At 44.4% G+C, this 18090-nt stretch overlaps 1 protein-coding gene and 1 long non-coding RNA gene across 14 annotated transcripts in view; one reads left to right on the forward strand and one right to left on the reverse strand.

Annotated features, from left to right (window-relative positions):
• LOC103562092 (uncharacterized) overlaps window positions 1-3557 on the reverse strand; it is a 156465-nt gene extending 152908 nt beyond the window's left edge. For all 12 annotated transcript variants that reach the window (XR_011538773.1, XR_011538767.1, XR_011538771.1 and 9 more), the window contains exon 1: window positions 3328-3557. This is a non-coding gene — a long non-coding RNA (uncharacterized lncRNA). The remainder of the gene's footprint in view (window positions 1-3327) is intronic.
• BEND4 (BEN domain containing 4) overlaps window positions 2120-18090 on the forward strand; it is a 36708-nt gene continuing 20737 nt past the window's right edge. Inside the window, exons 1-2 of one of the 2 annotated variants that reach the window (XM_070615035.1) lie at window positions 2120-2773; window positions 10599-11165. In XM_070615035.1, coding sequence (XP_070471136.1) covers window positions 2287-2773; window positions 10599-11165 — 1054 coding nt within the window. In that variant the 5' untranslated portion in view covers window positions 2120-2286. The remainder of the gene's footprint in view (window positions 2774-10598; window positions 11166-18090) is intronic. The other variant, XM_070615036.1, reaches the window with a different exon arrangement.

Here is an 18090-nt window from a genome sequence, read left to right on the forward strand (position 1 = left end):
CCAGTCTCTTAAGGTGTTTAACTTGTAAGGATGATACAAATTAAAAATACATAAGCAAAAAAGAAAACTCCCAGGTATAGGAAATTACTTCTTCAGTAGAAAGACTCAAGAATTTCTCCCCTCTAGACCCACATGCACACTGCCACCATCCCAATTTCTTTTCAAAAGCCAGACTTATTGGCAAATTATCTGGGAGTAAAGTGGGAGAGAAACATTTCAATGCAAAATTCAGAATTGCTTTATAGAAAGAAAATATGGGGAGGTTTGTTATCATTTATTTCCTCCAGTATATCATTCAATTTCAGCTGTCTCACATCTCACAAGAAGCTTCCATTTCTCACTTATGTGCCTAAGAAACATCTCCCTGGCATCTCATTCTCTCTCTCTGTCTTTTACCAGCATTTCATTATTTCTTAACTGTCCCTCACATGCTTGTCTCCCTTTTTCCTAGTGATCCACGTGTCCTCATTTAGCAGTTTTCAGAAGCCAGGGAGAAACGCTGCAAATAATGTTAAATATGATTAATATCTTGAATTCCTTGAAATATGACATGCATGAGTTACAATGAAACCTCTTTTATTTCCCCATGAAATGCTTTTGCATAATGAGAAAGAAAATGTCCTCTATGCCCTAATCAGCCCTGACAGTTCCTGGACTCCCAAATACTTTTATTTATGGCATTATTTATTTCATCTCTAATAAATGGAGCGGGGGGAACCACAGCAGGATCTGAGGAGGCTGCAGGAGAGAGGGAGACTATCTAGGGTGGAGAAACACAGAAGCTAAACCAGCAAAGAAAAGGCTTCCAAAGGAAAGGACATCTGGGAAATGAGAGGCCAAGGACCTGAACCCCCAGAAAAAGAAAAGGAGTCACTTTCCCAAGACTCAAAGGAAAGCTTTGAAAAGGAATGTAACTTCAGAGTGCAGAGATAAGGGTCACACATCAAGGAGCTGCATGAAGAATTCTAACCTGGAGAAGGAAGACTGAAGGCTGGAAACCAAATCTGGGAGGGAGTACGCTGGTAGAGTTGGCCTAGGAGTGGGGTGATTTGCTCCAAAGATTGGCTGAGAGAGGCCAGGACACTCCTCTAGAGGTGAAGACATCTCTACCCCATAGGGATCCTCCTCCAAACCACAGAGGCTCTTCTGTCACTCAAACAACTACTGAAACTGTGTGTCGTCCAGAAACCCTGGCCTGGCAGCCCCAGATGCAGTGAGGAGCTGGGAGTTCTCTGGCCACACTGGTCCTACAAGCGTATCAAATGACGTTGCCGAAGGAGCTAATCACCACCCCAAAGGGAAGTATCAGGTCATATTTTTCCCTCCATTGCACAGTCTACCTGCAATGAGAAGAAAGTGATTTTGAATTCAAACGACCTGGATGCATCTGCGCAAATCGGCCATACACTCCTGACTGTGGGCAATTTCCTCGTGGAACCTCGACTTTCTCATCTGTAGAATGGGGGAAATGATTCTATTATGCACTCTCAGGGCCCCTACAGGGAACTAAAGAAATAATGTTAAAGTCCGACGTCCTGTGCGCTCTTAGGATCAGCAGGAACTCGAAAGCCTCGTGCTGGGCATGAGCAAAACCCCAGCGCGCAGCGAGCTGGGTCAAGACCTCCAAGAAGGTTGGGGGAGCAATTCCCGAGCCGCAGAAGAACTGGCTGTAATACATTCCCCGGGCACAGACGCACTCGAGCTACCCCGCCCCGCCCCGCCCCAACTACTACCAGACCCTCTCTGCACCCCCGAGAGTTTCGGGTCACTTAGGGGGCGCCAGGAGCTCGCTTCCGAAGCCGGACCCCGCCTGCGGCAGCAGAAGCCTCAACTCCACAACTGGGGCTCCGAAGTCTCGCCCTGGCCGGAACCTCCTCCTGTGACCAGGGCGCCCTCCAGGTCTGGGCTCTCCCGTTCCCTCCCCCCGTCGGAGGCACACATCCCGCGGGCCGACCCGGAGGGCGGTGGCGGCGCCAGGCCCCGCCCCGCCCCCATTATCATTAGCAGATATTACCCTAAACACTTGCTCTTTACCTCCTTTCTCCCTCCAGGCATTGGCGAGGCGGCCTGTCAATCAGCACTCGGGCGGCAGCCCCCCGCGCGGGGGCTCAGCGATGCCAGCCTTAGCGACAGGCGGCAGTGGCGGCGGCGACCACGGCGCAGACACATACCCTCCCACAAGCGCGCACACGGCCCGAGCCGGCGGGCAGGCGGCGGAGACACCCTCGGAGCCCGGCGCCCGGCGGGGAGGGGGCGCACGAGCCGGGACCGGCCCCGAGGCGCAGCATGGAGGAGGAGATGCAGCCGGCGGAGGAGGGGCCCAGCGTCCCCAAAATCTACAAGCAGCGCAGCCCCTACAGCGTCCTCAAGACGTTCCCCAGCAAGCGACCGGCGCTGGCCAAGCGCTACGACAGACCCACCCTGGTGGAGCTGCCGCACGTCCGGCCGCCCCCGCCGCCCTTCGCGCCGCACGCCGCGGTCTCCATCAGCAGCAGCGAGCCGCCGCCGCCGCCGCAGCCGTTCCAGGCGCAGAGCTCCTACCCCTCTGGGCCCGGGCGGGCCGCCGCCGCCGCGGCCGCCTCGTCGTCGTCTCCGTCCTGCACGTCCGCCGCGTCCCAGGGCCACCTGAGGACTTCGGCGCCGCCGCCCGCGGCCCCCGCCGCCGCCTCATCCTCGTCTTTCGCCGCCGTCGTCAGGTACGGCCCGGGCCCGGCGGCCGCCGCGGGCAGTAGCGGCGCGGGCAGCGACGGCGCCAGCCTGGAGCTCAGCGCAGGTACCAACTCGGGCGCAACTTTCCTCCCCGCCTCGGCCGGGGGCGGGGTGGGGACCGGGAGGCAGAGGCTGGGGACGGCGGACACCCCCCCGCGCGCCGGGCCTGGCGGGAGGGGCGCGAGGGGCGAGCGGCGGGCGCGCACACCCCGCTGAGGCAGAGTCGGGGCGTCGGAGCGCACCCCGGAGGCCTCCAGCGCGGGCAGCAACTTCTGGAGGATTCCGCGCCGCCGCCGCGTCCGGGGCTTCCGACGGCGCGCGCGCCTCTTAACAGGTGGCTCCGCCGCTCGGATCCGGCTTGGCGCCCAAGAAGCGCCCGCCGTGGTCAGTTAGCAGCGGCGACCGTTCGGGCGGGGGCCGGGGAAGCAGCCTAGCGTGACAGCCGCCGCCGCTCCCGCAGAAGCTGGAAGTGCCCTGGCGGCTCTCGGGGACGCCCTGCCTTGACCCTCCGCAGCTTCACTTGTTTCCTTCCACTTCTTGCCTTTACTTCCCTCTCTCCTCGTTTGTTTTTCCTTCTCTCTCTCCACCCCCATTGCCTTCTGGTCCCCTTTTCTCTACCTCTTTGATGCACTCTCACTCTCGCGGTCCGCTCGGCTGGCTCTCGGGCTCTTTCCTTCCCCGTGCGCTTCTGTTTCTCGTGCGCGCGTTGTCTCGGCCCGTCTCTCTGTGCCTCTGTTTCCCCACCCACCCCCGAGTGAGTCCCAGCCGGTGGGCGCCTTGCCCCAGCCACGCGGTGGAACTGCCGCTCGTCCCTGCGGCCGACTCCGGGGAAGGCGGCATCCCGCCCCTCCCCCCCGGCCCCGAGAGCCCCAGGCGCGCCGGCCCGCCGCCCACGCTCCTCCTGCCGCGGGGACACTGCTGCCCTGCGGGGTCCCGAGCGTCTGGGCCCGGGTCCTGCGGAAATGCCTCGTGGGGAGCACCCACCCCAGGGGGCGAGACTCCTGTCCTTGACCAGGAGCTTGCAGGCGGCCGCCTGGGAAAAGCCAGCTCTCCTGCCGGGCTGCGGGGAGGAGGGAGGGCTGGTGGAAAGGCCACAGCCTGGGGCCTGCGCCCTGCGCCCAAGGGCGCTCCCCGTTCCCTGAGGGCGCGTGGCCACGTTTATCCCCTCGTCTGAGCTAAAAGTTCCTACTCAGGCCTTTTATGGCACTTTGGAGTGCATTTTGAGCCCCCAAAATTGTGCATATCGGTGAATCAAGGCTTTTTTTTGTAATGGAAATATGAGCATTGTCTCTAAATGAGTTATAGATGCCTACGCTAATGTTCTGTTGTTTGTCAATATTTTGACACATGAAGGATTGGTTTTGAGAAAGAAAATCTAATTACAGGTTATAGTGAAGACTTGTTCTGTCACATCCCTCACTGATTTGAAGATGTTTGACGGCTCTGAGTGGGGTTCTCCTGTTGGTGTCCTTATTGTCTGTGGGTGTGTTTTTCTTCAGTTGCTCTTGGCCCAGCATTCTATTGTATTTTTATGTTTATTGTTAGGCTACTCACTCACTTCCATTTTCCTCCTTATTTTTTTCTGTTTTCTCCCCTTCTTAAGAGCTTTGTGTTCTTTCTTTCCAGGTTTGGGTTCTTCTTTTCTTCTATACTACTTCTTGCACATGCCTATGTTTATTTTTCGACTCTGTTCTTCATTTTTATCTTGTTTTTCAGAAGTTTGAGTCCTTTTCCCATTTTCTGTATTTTGCTTACTCCTTTGCATAACCTCAGTTCCACCCTGTTCCTTGGGGGTTTTCCCCCTTTTTATCTGTCCAGTTCCGTCTTCAGTCTCATCCTGCTTTCTCCTTTCAGTCTTTGCTCTCTTTCAATCTTTTACTTCCTTTTGTACACTATAAATCCGCCCCCTCTCATTTTCTTTTTTATCCATAGTTTATCCCTTCCTATTTTTCCTGTATTTTTTCTTTTTTCTGCACCAGTCACTTGCTGTCCTTTCTGTGGTCCCTCCTACTCTGGCAGTTTCTCTGCTCTTTCGTTCATAGGAGTATGTTTGTTTGGTTTTGTTCCTTCTCACCTTCTTCTAAATGTTCTCTTTCAGTGTGTCTTCTGATGTCCTGTCTAGTTTATTTTATCCCTGGCCCAGGTGGAAATCACATCAGTGACTCCACAGGAGTGAAAAGGGCCTTGCTGATGCCCCTCAAACTTCCTATTTTTATTTCCTTTATTCTCAAGGCTGCTGCTTCTGTCTTCTTTTTAAGAGAGATCGTAGAGAAGTAATAAGCTTGATAGCACCAAGGGCAGGATGCCATGTCCTTGCTGGAAGGATAGGAATTGGATGGTAGGTGTCTTCCATGCAATGAGGAAAATGGTCTGGGGCAAAAATAAAAGGTCATAGTACTAGCCATCATCAACTGTGGCTATAATATTAATCATTGGTGAACAAAGCCATCTCTTAACAGGCACAGTGATGTGAATGGCCATCAGAGGGACAGTCACCTGAAGAGCTGATTGGCTCTTTGAGGAACTAGTGGTTCCACTTTGAACCAATGAGTATGTGAGCACAGCCAGCCAGCCTTTTAGGCATACTGGGTGGGGGTGGGGGTGATGATTTGTTTGTTGCACTCTCACAAAAGTGTTCCTGCAAAGTCTCAGGCCGCCTAGTAAACTGAAAATTGTCAAAAACATCGATGGGTGATGCAATGAGTCAAGGATAGAAGAAGACAGGTAACTGAGTATCCAGAGGAAATGCAGTGACCAAATGAAAGGGTTGAAGGGAAATCTTATTTGCCATTAAGGGCCGTGAACCTTTGAGAGGAGAAATATGTGCTTAAAAATACATTTTTTCAACATTCTTATAAAATTCCATGAAGAATATAATTTTCCTTAAAAGGGGTAGTATAACATGGTTTTAAAAGCATATTTTTCCTCTGTGGGAGGCTTAGAGTTAAAACCCACATAGATCTTGATATGCAGCCTAAATTTGGCATCAGGAAATGGGAAATTGCATCTTTAAGCAGAGTACAATCAAAAATGAATTACAATAAATCCTATATAATTGCATAGGTCATTCTCTTTAATGAGATTTTATTAACCTGACTGTCAAGCTTTTGAGTCAGGCAGATATTTTATCTTCTTCAACTGATAAAAGTGTCAGCTATAAACCACCATATAAATATTCATAAATCTACACATCTGTGGCAGCCTATCAGCATCATTCTTTTGGACATTAAAAGCATTCTAATTACTTTCTGTCTAGCAGAGCTGAAATGCTGCCTGTTATAGTATGTGCTTGGCAGGCATGATTGCTTTTGTTTGCCATCACAAATAGCAGCATCCTATTTTATATACCGATGGTCCAGAAAATATTCAGGGATTGACTGAGCAGGATGAATATTAGGAAGCACCATCTGGTTTTGATAGCACCAAGTATATTAACTCATCTGTTAATTTTTGACACATCATTGATTTATTTATTTAGAAAAATTGCATCCTGTTTTGCTGTGTTGATGTTTGCCATTAGGAAAAAAAAATTGGGTGGCATTTTTTTTAAAAGACATAGTTCATTGATTTAAGACAAGGGTGATGCTCCCAAAGATGCTTTCATTTTCTGACTTCTATTTTCTCTGCCATGAAGTCCTCTCTTAAAAAGAAGTTATATTAATGTTTTAAGGAAATAATCTATTTTGAATGAGCTGGAAATCCTTTTAGTAGATATATGGATCCATGATAGTAGGTCGCAAAAATTTTTTTCTGCTTCTGCATTTTTAATATTAATATATTTCACCCTTCACTGGGCTAAAATCAAAAGGTTACCACTAATCTCGACTACTGTGATCTCCTTCATAGAAACGGAATACTCTTGGGGATATGCTGTGATGGGCAAATTCCATTCAAGGCTTTACTCACAAAGAAGGACGTTAAAGTGGGGAGCCTGTGTTTGATTGCTGAGTTTCCATCCCTCTTCTTATTCACTTATCAGATTCAGGTTAGATTAAACCACTTAAATTCAGCAGAATTTCTAGAAATGAATTTTTTAATTAAAAAAATAATCATGGGTTCAGATTTTAGAATCAGACTAGGCACAATTTGCAGCATGATATTATGTCCTACCAGGCTGCTCAATAAAGCAAAATAAATTAGAGAGAAGTGGTCATTTTAGAGTGCTTTGTGATTGTGATTTATTCACGTTTGATGGTGTTTAATTTTAAAGAGGTTAGGGGTAAAGTAGGTAGGTTAAAGCCCCACTTTAAACTGTTGACTTGACTTTCTTGCCATCATATGAGTGGAGCGTTCTGTGACTAGGAAAAAAAAACAGTTTAAAAATTTCAAAATACATGTTCACACTTTGCTCAGTTAAGAATCATGGATCAGTGGCCATTCAGTTGTGTTCATATGAAGACAGAACTTTTCTCCATTTCTTAGCGATAATGGGCATCGCACAGTACTTGCATTTCTAATTAGATTCTGTCTGGAAAATTAAAGTATTACTGGCTGCAATATGTATTAAGTGAAAAGATTTGCTGTTTTCCACCAAGTGTAGTAGTAATATTTTTCATCATACTCTTCAATGTATTGATATTAAAATATTATTCAGATATTTTAAAGTACTGAAAAGAGGAGAAATTCAACTTTAATGGTTACCATTGCTATTGTTGCATATATCAATTCTGAGAACATTCAGAATGAAGCATTTTAAAAAACTGCAGGCAAGAACTGTTTTATGATTGTAGCTGTTCTCCAATATTCTGAGTGCAGTTTAATACATTATCTTTGTAATGTGTAGTATATTACGTAATGATTTTTTTCTCAGCATATTACGAGTTTATCCTTCAATTAAGAAAACAAATCATGCTTGTCCCTAAGTTAGATTTTTTTCCCTTAAAATCTATACCCTAATGTGATTTATCAATATGATTAAAACTACTGAATGTTCTTTAGGACATTGAACAAATATATTTGAGCAATTCTGTTTTAGCCTTTCCTTTCATATGTTGTTCCTTTCATCAAGGTTATGTTAAAGATATATCGGCTGCAAATCAGTTGGGACCATGCTGATTAAAATGCAAACAGTAAATACAACTTCAGGTCTAGAATGGGATTATAGGATTAAAATGAATGAAAACTGTTAGTGTGCTAGAATTGAAAATTCTCAATCAATATCATCCTTTGATTATACTAATAAAAGAAGCAAAACCCGGAAGTCAAGAAATGAGAAGGCAACATCTTAAATCTCCCCACTTGTATGGTTCAACCATTTACTTTCTTGTTTATTTGGTTTTCGTCATTGTAAAGAAATGATACCCAAATATTTGAGGTCTTTCCTTATTAAGTTTTGGGTTAAATCGTGAGCTCAGTTCTTCCCTTCTACCTGACAGCGGGGCAGAGGCATCATCAATTCCAGTGTTTGGTGTGTAAAAGATATTCCCACATCCACATCCCTTTTTCTCCAAGGTAGCAAGCCGGACTTTATCTTGGCTGTTCTTCAGCCCATCAATCAGTTCTAGCCTGAAACTATACCTGGCTTCTGGGTCTTTCTTCAGCACTCAAAATAATTGTGTAAAAAACAGGCCTGTGCCTAATATTTGTGGAATTTAGGACAAGAGTACAAATGCAGGCCCACATACCATATATCTAAATGATTAAAAGGTATGAATCTAGCTAACAAAATGTTAAATAAGATGTGTTCTTTCCACCTCACTGATAAATACACCTTCATAATGACCAGGTTTGACTTTGGCGTTTTTAGCCAGCCCATGGCCTTCCCTTCCCACTCCTGCTTCATCCTCCTCCAGGAGGGACCGCACATGCGCACGTATGGATGCCCCAGTCCAGACTGCCTAGCTCTGGCATCGTGGTCTTTCTTGGGGAGGATGACTCCAGGAAGAGGCTGACACAGGCCCTTGAAGCAATTTGAGCAGGGAATTCCTGGGTTTTGAGTCCTCACCATGGGGAAAGGGTGGGCTAGAGAAGGAGGGGCTCTCCTACCTGTCTAAGGATAGTACTGCTCCTAAGAGTGAGGAAGCTCTCTGCCAGGAGAAGACAGTCCTGTGGACTCTTAGCCTGCCTAGCGTGGTCTTACCACCCCCACCCCAGCCAAGTAAATTTGAAGATGCTGTATACTGAGATCTGCTCTTTATTTACAAGAGTTCCTGCATGTGTTCAGTAAGTATTTCTTGAGGTACTGTGCTGGCCCTGAAACCCCAGTGCACTCAGACCCACTGGCCTCATGGAATGTGCGGTCTATAATCCTCTTCTGTACTGGAGAGAACTGGCCTCTGTGTTCTGACTTGCAATTTTTTGGAGAGATTTAGGGACAGTAGCGTTTTATAGATTTGGGAGGTGTAAGGGGTGCTCCCTGTGTGCCAGGCACTGTGCGCTCTGGGCTTTACATATGTATTCTTCTGAAATAGTTTATTTCTATTAAATTAAATAGAAAAAGGAGACTTGGACCCCCCCCCCCCCAATACCTTAATTACTTCAGGAAAGAATAGTAAGAGAAAAGAAGACAGTGGAGTGTAAAGTACTGCATGGAGGTTTCTGAAGTGTGGTTTCATTAGTCATACATCCTGGATTTTCTGGAGAAATCGATTTCTCATCTCAACTATTCTCATTCGTTGTCGCCATAGAAACCCTCAAGCATCTCACCATTTTTCATTTTTAAAGTTTTTTGTTTTTTGAGTCTTCTTCTGAAGAAGATACAGCTAGTCAACATTTTCAGAGATGCAAGTAGCTAGTTATGTTTCTATCACAAATAATAGTTATTGGCATCTAAAATCGACAGTATTTTGTTTCTTGCCATTATTCTGGGTATTGGGGAAAGGAAATAAGAGGCATCTTCATACCACTATGTAAGTCCTAAAATGTATCTCTGTGTATTTATAAAGAGCCCATTCTGGGTGGTGGTCAGGAAAGAAGAGACTGTACCTCGTGACATTATATTTAGGGTAAATTTTCAAGGCAGACTGACAACATTAAATCCCATTTTCACAATTTGGGAGGGTTTTTTCCCTCTGTTTTTGCAGTGAATTGATTGCTTTCCATTTGTTTTTTGCTTTTTACTGATTGACAATTGACAGTTCATTTGCTTTAGAGTACGTTTACGTGAACTAACTGGCACTCTCGGCACTTGCCATTTTAAGAGATTTGGCAATCAAATGGAAGAGGCTCTAAGAAGAGGCACTTCTGCTTTTCAGATGATACTGATATACTCAGCCTCAACATTGGCCTTGACAAAACCAAGTTAGCAGATAAGTGAAAAGAAAGAATAGTGAACACAGATGTTGGATGGCACGTACAGTTTTGCTTTTGGGTCCATCATCATTTGCCTTATAGGCCCCCTCTTTGTTTTCCGTTAGATGTCTTAGAGCTCTTCAAAAAGACTTTATCTTTCCTCTCCAGTTTGCATCTGGGAGCAACGTCCTCTCAGCAGGGATCGTATCAGCTGATTAATAGCAAGGGCATGAGGGCACTCCAGAAATAGAAGTAATGATTGCTGTAAGCCCTCCTGTCAATGAGGAATTGAGTCTGCAGTGGCTGACTCGATTCATTAGAGTAAGGATATTAATGAAGCCAAAGGTGTGAGTGACTTCAGACCTGTGCCGGCCAGTTAAGGCCACCGAGAGGGAAATTTCTATACAGTGCCCAGAGTCCCAGACTGGCTGTTTCCCAGAGTGAGGGGCTGGGGATAGCTCATCAGGCACCCCCCAGTTGCAGAACAACAGGAAGCTATGCATCCTGTTAAAAGTGGATTCACCGTGTCACCTCAGTTTCTGACAAAGAGTAGAAATACATATTTTTAATGTTTTGGAATATTGAACTCAAAATTGAGGACCTTACTTATCTCTTGTCTTTGGCTGTCGGTCTCTGATGTGTCTTTTCATGTGTTTCAGAGAGTCGTATGATCTTGGATGCCTTTGCCCAGCAGTGCAGTCGAGTTCTTAGCCTCTTAAATTGTGGAGGAAAACTTCTGGACTCCAACCATTCTCAATCCATGATTTCTTGCGTAAAGCAGGAAGGCTCAAGTTATCCCGAAAGACAGGAGCAATGTCACGTTGGGAAAGCAGTCCACAATCAGACCTCAGACAGTGTAGACATAGAGATGCAATATATGCAAAGGAAACAACAAACTTCTGCCTTTTTGAGAGTTTTCACTGACTCCCTACAAAATTATCTGCTCTCGGGAAGCTTTCCCACTCCAAACACCTCATCAGTCAGTGAGTATGGCCATCTGGCCGACATGGATCCTCTGTCAACCTCCCCTGTGCATACACTAGGTGGCTGGACCTCTCCAGCAACGTCTGAATCCCATGGTCACCCATCCTCTTCTACACTGCCAGAGGAGGATGAGGAGGAAGAAGAGGAAGGCTACTGTCCTAGATGCCAAGAGCTGGAGCAGGAGGTTATTTCCCTGCAACAAGAAAATGAAGAGCTCAGAAGAAAATTAGAGAGTATCCCAGGTACCCTGCCTTATTACTTGCAAGCCAACTGCAACTCATTCCTTTGTATTGTCTCATCTGTATGCATGCATGCACGTATATATAGTTTTTTATTTTTGGCCAGTGAGGTGGAAAAGTTGGAGAAACAGGCATGCACAGAGTGCCCTTAGCCTGCCAGTGCCAAAAAGGAATTTCAGGATGAGCCACTAGCCTTGTCCTATGTTTAAGCTGCAGTTTTCTTGAGTATAGGCCTCAAGACCATAGTCCTATTAAAAGATGTCATTATCCATATAAAAGTGGTTTTTAGATGTGGTACAATTAGACTGAAATAGGCCAAGTGCTGTGAACCTGAGTTTTCTTCAAAAAGTGGCCCTGTTCCTTTAAAATGACTTTTGTATTTTTAAAGACTTTGATATATGTGTTTTATTAGTCTGTGATAGAAATTAAAATGAAATGATGCCTTCGGAGGCAGGCCCCTAGTAGTACTGAACAAATGATCTCTTCTATTCCAGTAATTTGTCGCCTTTCTTGTTAAGTTTCAATCGGCATAGTCTGTTTTTAGCATGCAAACTCCCCCTTAAAGTTAATGAGCAACTGTAAACTAAAAGGAGTAGATCAAAGACAGATCAGTGATTAAGCTGATCCCAAACTGTCTGTGCCCCTGGTGAAACAGGAGGCATTGCCTGCCTCTTAGAGACACTGGATTTGCAGAGTACTTAAGTCATCTTTAGGGCAAGATCTTCTCTGGGTTCCAAAGCCATTTTTTCACTATTTGAAAAGGTACTGATTTTGCTTACATCTTTGAATTCATTCCTGCATTGCTGTGGCTTACAAAAGATATTAAGATCTTTACCTGGAACAATATTTTCAAACTTTTTAGTCATACAGCCCACTGATAAAAAATTTTGAGCATGTCTCCACCAGTGTGCACATTTATTGGTTCATTACATACGTGTTCTACTATATTAATACATTCAAAATATAGCATACATAATAAACTTAAAGATTTTAAGGCTGATAGATAAATATAAATAGAAGTCATATTCTTTTCCTAACTCAGTGTCTTTGCACCACCCAATTTGGCCGCTGATCCAAAAAGAAGAAAATATTGAAGAAAGTTACCCACTTGGTTCATTAATATACATAGGAAGCAAAAACAAAACCCAGTGTTTAACAGTTGCCAAATCAGAAATTTATTTTCCTTCTGTTCTTTCATTTGAAAGAATTCCCCAGGGCCAGCCCCAGTGGCCTAGTGTTTAAGTTCAGCGCGCTCTGCTTCGGCAGCACAGGTTCAGTTCCTGGACAGGGGCCTACAACACTCGTCAGTGGCCACACTGGAGGGGTGGCTCACATACAAGAAGAGGAAGATTGGCACAGATGTTAGCTCAGGGCAAATCTTCCTCAGCAAAAAAATAAATAAATAAATAAAAGAATTCCCCAAATAGACCTGAAGTTTGGTTCAGAATATTTTGGAATTAGATTTATTGCAGTTATCTTGTTGGGGAGAAGCAAGAGGTGAAGTAAATCTGTTTTCTCTTTTTGCGTTTGAGCCGTGCGTCAGATGCAGTCATGGGGTCTTCCGAAGCCAGGCAGGCACTGGCTGCAGCAGAGAGAGTGGGTAGAACTCCAAAGAATGCAATGGAACCAGAGTGCTACTAGTTTCTCCAAGTCAGAGAGAGATGGGTGTGGCTAACACACTGTAGGATTTTATAGCTTTCACAGTTCTGTAAATTATGGTTGATTAACTGTGGGTTTTATCCCCAAAGGGGTATTTTCTATCTAACTTCCCATTCTTCTCTTTCTTTGGGGGAGAAAATAGTGTCCTGGAGATCAACCAACTGCAGATACTTACATCAGCTGTTCAGAACTGTGGGTAAGAATTTCAGAGTACAAGGACAGGTGACACAAATGTCCAGAGTATTATTGTCTAGTTCCTAATCCTAAATATTTGGCAAGCCATCTGTCCTCAGTGAGTCCTAAGCACCTTTGAAGTTCAGACCACCTCTTGTTTCCTGAATCCATACCAGGTGAAATATCTGTGTCAGAAATAACTCATCACTGGCCTGCCTGTAATCATTGTCTTTCTCTTCTTCCCAGAAAGGTGAAAACGCTGCAATTTCTTGAGCCCTCTTGATGGCCAGACATTGAATGATATTGGTTGAAATTAGGATAATTACTTTTACCATAAACATTTCAGCCCTGTTGACAATCCCTTCGATGAACTTGAACCAAGAGCCATTTTACATGGAGAACCACGTTGCTTTTAATGATCCATACTGAAACCCAACTACATAGGTGAAAACCAGTGTGTCAGTTATGAATAGGAAAAAATTAGTGTAAAGTGCAGGAAAATATTAGCTTATTTGTGATTACTTAACACATAGTCTCATTACCTAAGGACTACCTTAGTATTGGGCATCAGGTGGAAAGTGTCACCTGAGATGAAAACTTGAATCAAAAGGAGACATCACTGCCCTCTTTACCCTCACCCCCCAGCCTCCATCTTTGGCTAAACAGCAAACCATGCTGTGAGTGACCACCTAAGAATCTACTTTTCACTCCATTAGCTATGGATTTAGGGGGGAAGGGGAGGATGGCTATTTTGAGATGCCCATTTGAAGAAAAATGTAAGTAATACTCTGATTTTGCATGTAACAAGAGTATTTTGCAAGCAGCACCTCTCGTATGTAATTTGGGATCGATTTTCCCTAAGCGATGTCACTGTTTCCTGGTGGCCCCAGTAGGTCTCTTGTCCTAGAGGCCCATACATTTCTGTGGAAGGACCTGGCGCTTTCTTCTAGTAGAATCTACACTTACGTTGTGGGATCACTCTCTTTAGAGCCAAGCAGGGTGGATGAGTGCAAAGGAGAAAGTGACGTGCAGCAGTTAGCAGGGGAAATAAGGATAGCAAGGAGATGGGGGCACCAGCCACAGGTCAGAACCAAGAAAGCCTTTCTCGGTCACGTCTCTGCCACACCAGAGTCATGCTGTTGAGCAACTCTGAGATTCTTGTTTCTTTTTTTTTCCCTAAAATAAAGCATTTATAGCCAGGAGCCATTCTTGAAGTAAGAGTTCAAAAGAAATGAGCCTATTACTCTACATGAAAAAATGATTTCACTTGAGCCACTATAAAGAGGAGGGAGAAGGTGTTAGACCTTACCAAAAAGAAAGGTTGGGGAGAAGTGTTCTTTCCAGCGCCACCTGAGAGGGCCTGTGTTATTGTATTGCTTGTGAAACGTTCAACAAAGTCTTATTCATTATCAACTACATGCAAGCAAGGAGCTTCTGGAAAGGACTCTCTAACTTCCAGTTACTTGCAGATGTAGGCAATTAGATATCTTTTTAATCCCAAGGAAATGGCATTAGCACATTTTATTTTTATTAGATTATCACACTAGAACTTAGAAAGTCTGTTTAAAAGTTATATTTTTTGAAAGAAAGTGAAAATAGGTTAAAAGAAAAAAGCCACAAAAGGAAAAGAGAGTTGGATCAGGAATACGAAGAGCAGAGAGGTTATTAAAAGAAGGAAGATGATGGCGAAAGTTCTCAGTGGAGAGGGTGTCAGGTTAGAACAGTCACATTTATGTACAAAGCTTACACTGCACTAGGGGAAGAGAACTCATAAAGAAAGGTGGATGTAAAATACTGTATTTTATCTCGTTTAAGACCCATTGAATGTAAGACATACCAATGCTTTATGTTCCACTAAGAAAGAAGAAAAAACACTGCAAATCATAATTTCATATTATAGTTACCTTTCAACACCAAGTTTAGAGATTTTAAAATTTGAAAAGATGTGGGTCTTAGAGTCATAACACATGGTCATTTAAAAAAATAACTTCCAAAGTAAAATAATTATGATACATTTAAAATACCTTGAAATTTTCTAAGTGCCAGATATGGGGAAGGTACACCTATTGTTGATATTATTAAAAAACTGTCTACTTTTTAAAGTCTACTTATGATCGTCTCAGTTTATCCTAACTCCAAACAAATATTAATATTCCAATTTTACAGCCAAAGAGTTGAAACCTGGACAAGGTGAAGTCTGTGGCAGACCTAGGATTATAATCCAGGGCTCTTGGCTCCAGATCTGTCCTCATTATTTGTTGTAGTTGTGTTATGTAAAGTCAATGTGAACACTGAGTTAGCAAATATGGAAGCGTTACTTCTCAGGGAGTTACAGAGCTAAGTTCCTGAGCCTCTGGTCATATTTTCATCAACTGATCAACACATAACCTTGTTTTATGTGTGTTTTTATTTAGAGAGACCTTACTTAGTATATAGTGTAGGTTGAATAACATTGAATTCACTGCCAACAGCACTGTAACTCATGCTTAAAGGAAGTTTATCTAACGCCTTTTCTCCATAAAGCACATCACAGCCTTTTTGCTCTTAGGAACACTAGACAGCACTTCAGCTCTTCTTTTGGGGTCCCTTTTAAACAGTGAAATCTCCAACAAAAAGCACATAAATGCGAAAAATGTGGCACTAACTAGACCCTGAAAAGAACACTTGTTACAGTCTGAGAGCTGAGATAAGCAGCCTGAGCATTAGCTCATTCAACCTCAGCTGGGAACGCGTGTCTCAGGCAGCTCAGGGTTTTCAGCGATCTGCAGAAGTCCGCAAATGGCCACCAGGGCACCACAATGTGGATTTGACCATTACAAGTACATTTTAGCAAGTAGGCCAATTCGCACATATAGAATCTGCAAATAATGAGGATCAACAGTACTAACGCTGGGCTACAAACTAAAGAACTAACCTTGGATTGTGCGGTTCTGATCCTGTTAGTCCACAGTTGTCGTTTTCTAAGTAAGAAGGTTAAAAAAAGGTAAATCAATAATGTCAGCTTTTGGATAACTAATTTTGCAAGAAAAGCCCTTGCAGTAAATGCAGTGTAGATATGCTAGGACACTACGTTCAGCGCTCTGACCACTCTGCAAACTTGCATATGCCCAGGAGTGCCTGTGGGAAATTGCTCAGGTCAGTTTCTGGTTCTGAGAAATAGATTGATCATGTTTGATGTGGGGGTTCTAATGTAGGAGAAAGAAGAGATGGAAGTATATTCTGAGTAAAAAATCAGAGCAAATGATAGGAACAGAGAGGAATAAGGGATTGAGTTCTTAGAATATGGTCAAAGCCATCACAACTCTTGCTATAGCTATAAGGGAGATTGGGGGTACAGAGAATGGATTTGGAGTCATACCTGCGTCTGGATTTCTGCTCCTGCTACTTGCTTGCTGTGATTTTTGGCAAATCACTTAACCATTCTGAACTTCAGTTTCCTCTCTCTGTAAAGTGAGGCTATTAACTAGAGGAACGTTGAAGTATTAAGTTCATTTAGTAGCAGCCAAGTGCTACTAGGTCTTCCAGTGAGCACTCAATAAATAGCAACGTGAAGAAACAGAGGGAAACTGTGCCTAGTAATGCAGAAATCTTCAGTGATTTTCTTAGATTATAAGTGGTGTTCTTGTGAAGAGGTCAACATTCAATTGGTTACCCAGGTTAGGACGCTCAGATTCATCCATAGTGCATCTCTCACCTGCTTCATGTCAGTCTCCTCTCCTCTGGGTTCCACCTCTTACACGTCCATCAGTTTGGGTTCCTCCTCTCTCTCCCCATTGCTTTAATCTGGGCTTATCTCACAACATGGACTATTGCAGTAGCCACTCAACTCCCCCCCTAACTCCAGGCCCTCTCCCCTGAAAAAGACCCAGATCACTCACTGTTGAAGAGCTCTAAAGGCTTCATGTGGTCTCTGGAGTAAATTCCAGCACCCTCAGTGTGGCACATGAGGTTCTTCACGACCTGAATCTTCTATTCATTTTTGGAGACTCGACCCTCCGTTCCCACCATACACCAATTGTTCCAACCCCTTTGGACAGTTTGTGATTCCTGAGCAGCCGTATACTTGCTTGTGGTCTTCCCTTACTCCTGCTGCTCCTTCCAATCTAAGAACATATTCTCCTTTTCCCCACTTGAGAAACTCCTATTCCTCCTTCAGTACCCAGTTCAAGTGACATTATCCTCTGTAACAAACCCTTCCCCAGGTCCCAGGCAGAATTAACCACTTTCCATAGCACATGCACACTTCTGTTTACAGCCAGTATTAGGGGAAGTTTTTGCTCTTTGGGTGTCTGTCCCTCCTGGTGTCCTGACACTAGGAGGGGCAGGCCATGTAACTTGTTTGAGGGCCCAGACTAAGTGAACGTCATCTTTGTATCCCCACTTCCTAGCCCAGTGTCAGGCATGTTGTAGCGTCTACACATGTCAATTAGATTAAACGGAGACAGGACATTGTCATTATCAAAAGCATAACTATGCATCCTTAGGCTGAGTAATACTTAAAGCTCATCGTTTATTTCTAGATGTGTATATTCAGGAGCTTATACTTTACAGAGACAATATGAATAGGACACTTAAAGATGATATAAGCACCCAGAGGGCATGATCGTCAAGACAGTAAGTAATTTCAATCTCCCCATAAAATTATGTATGGTATATTTTGAGATAAATTTTTTAAGTCTTTCTTTTTTTCAAAGATTGGCACCTGAGCTAGCAACTGTTGCCAATCTTTTTTGTTTTCTGCTTTTTCTCCCCAAATCCCCCCAGTACATAGTTGCATATTTTATTTGTGGGTCCTTCTAGTTGTGGCATGTGGGACGCCGCCTCAACGTGGCCTAATGAGCGGTGCCATGTCCGAGCCCAGAATCTGAACTGGTGAAACCCTGGGCCGCCGAAGCGGAGTGTGGGAACTTAACCACTTGGCCGCAGGGCCAGCCCTGAGTCTTTAAAAACAATAATATAGCAAGGTAGATTTAATAATACTTGCAGAAGGAGAATAGAAACTCTGATCAAGATTTTAATGTAGTGATCTGCAGTGAGACGTACATACTTGAGACCTGAGCACCTTTAATATGAGCAAAAACAGAGCAGTTTTCCT

The sequence above is a fragment of the Equus przewalskii genome, chromosome 3 (genome assembly GCF_037783145.1).
Source record: "Equus przewalskii isolate Varuska chromosome 3, EquPr2, whole genome shotgun sequence".
In the NCBI taxonomy this organism is placed as follows: Eukaryota; Metazoa; Chordata; class Mammalia; order Perissodactyla; family Equidae; genus Equus; species Equus przewalskii.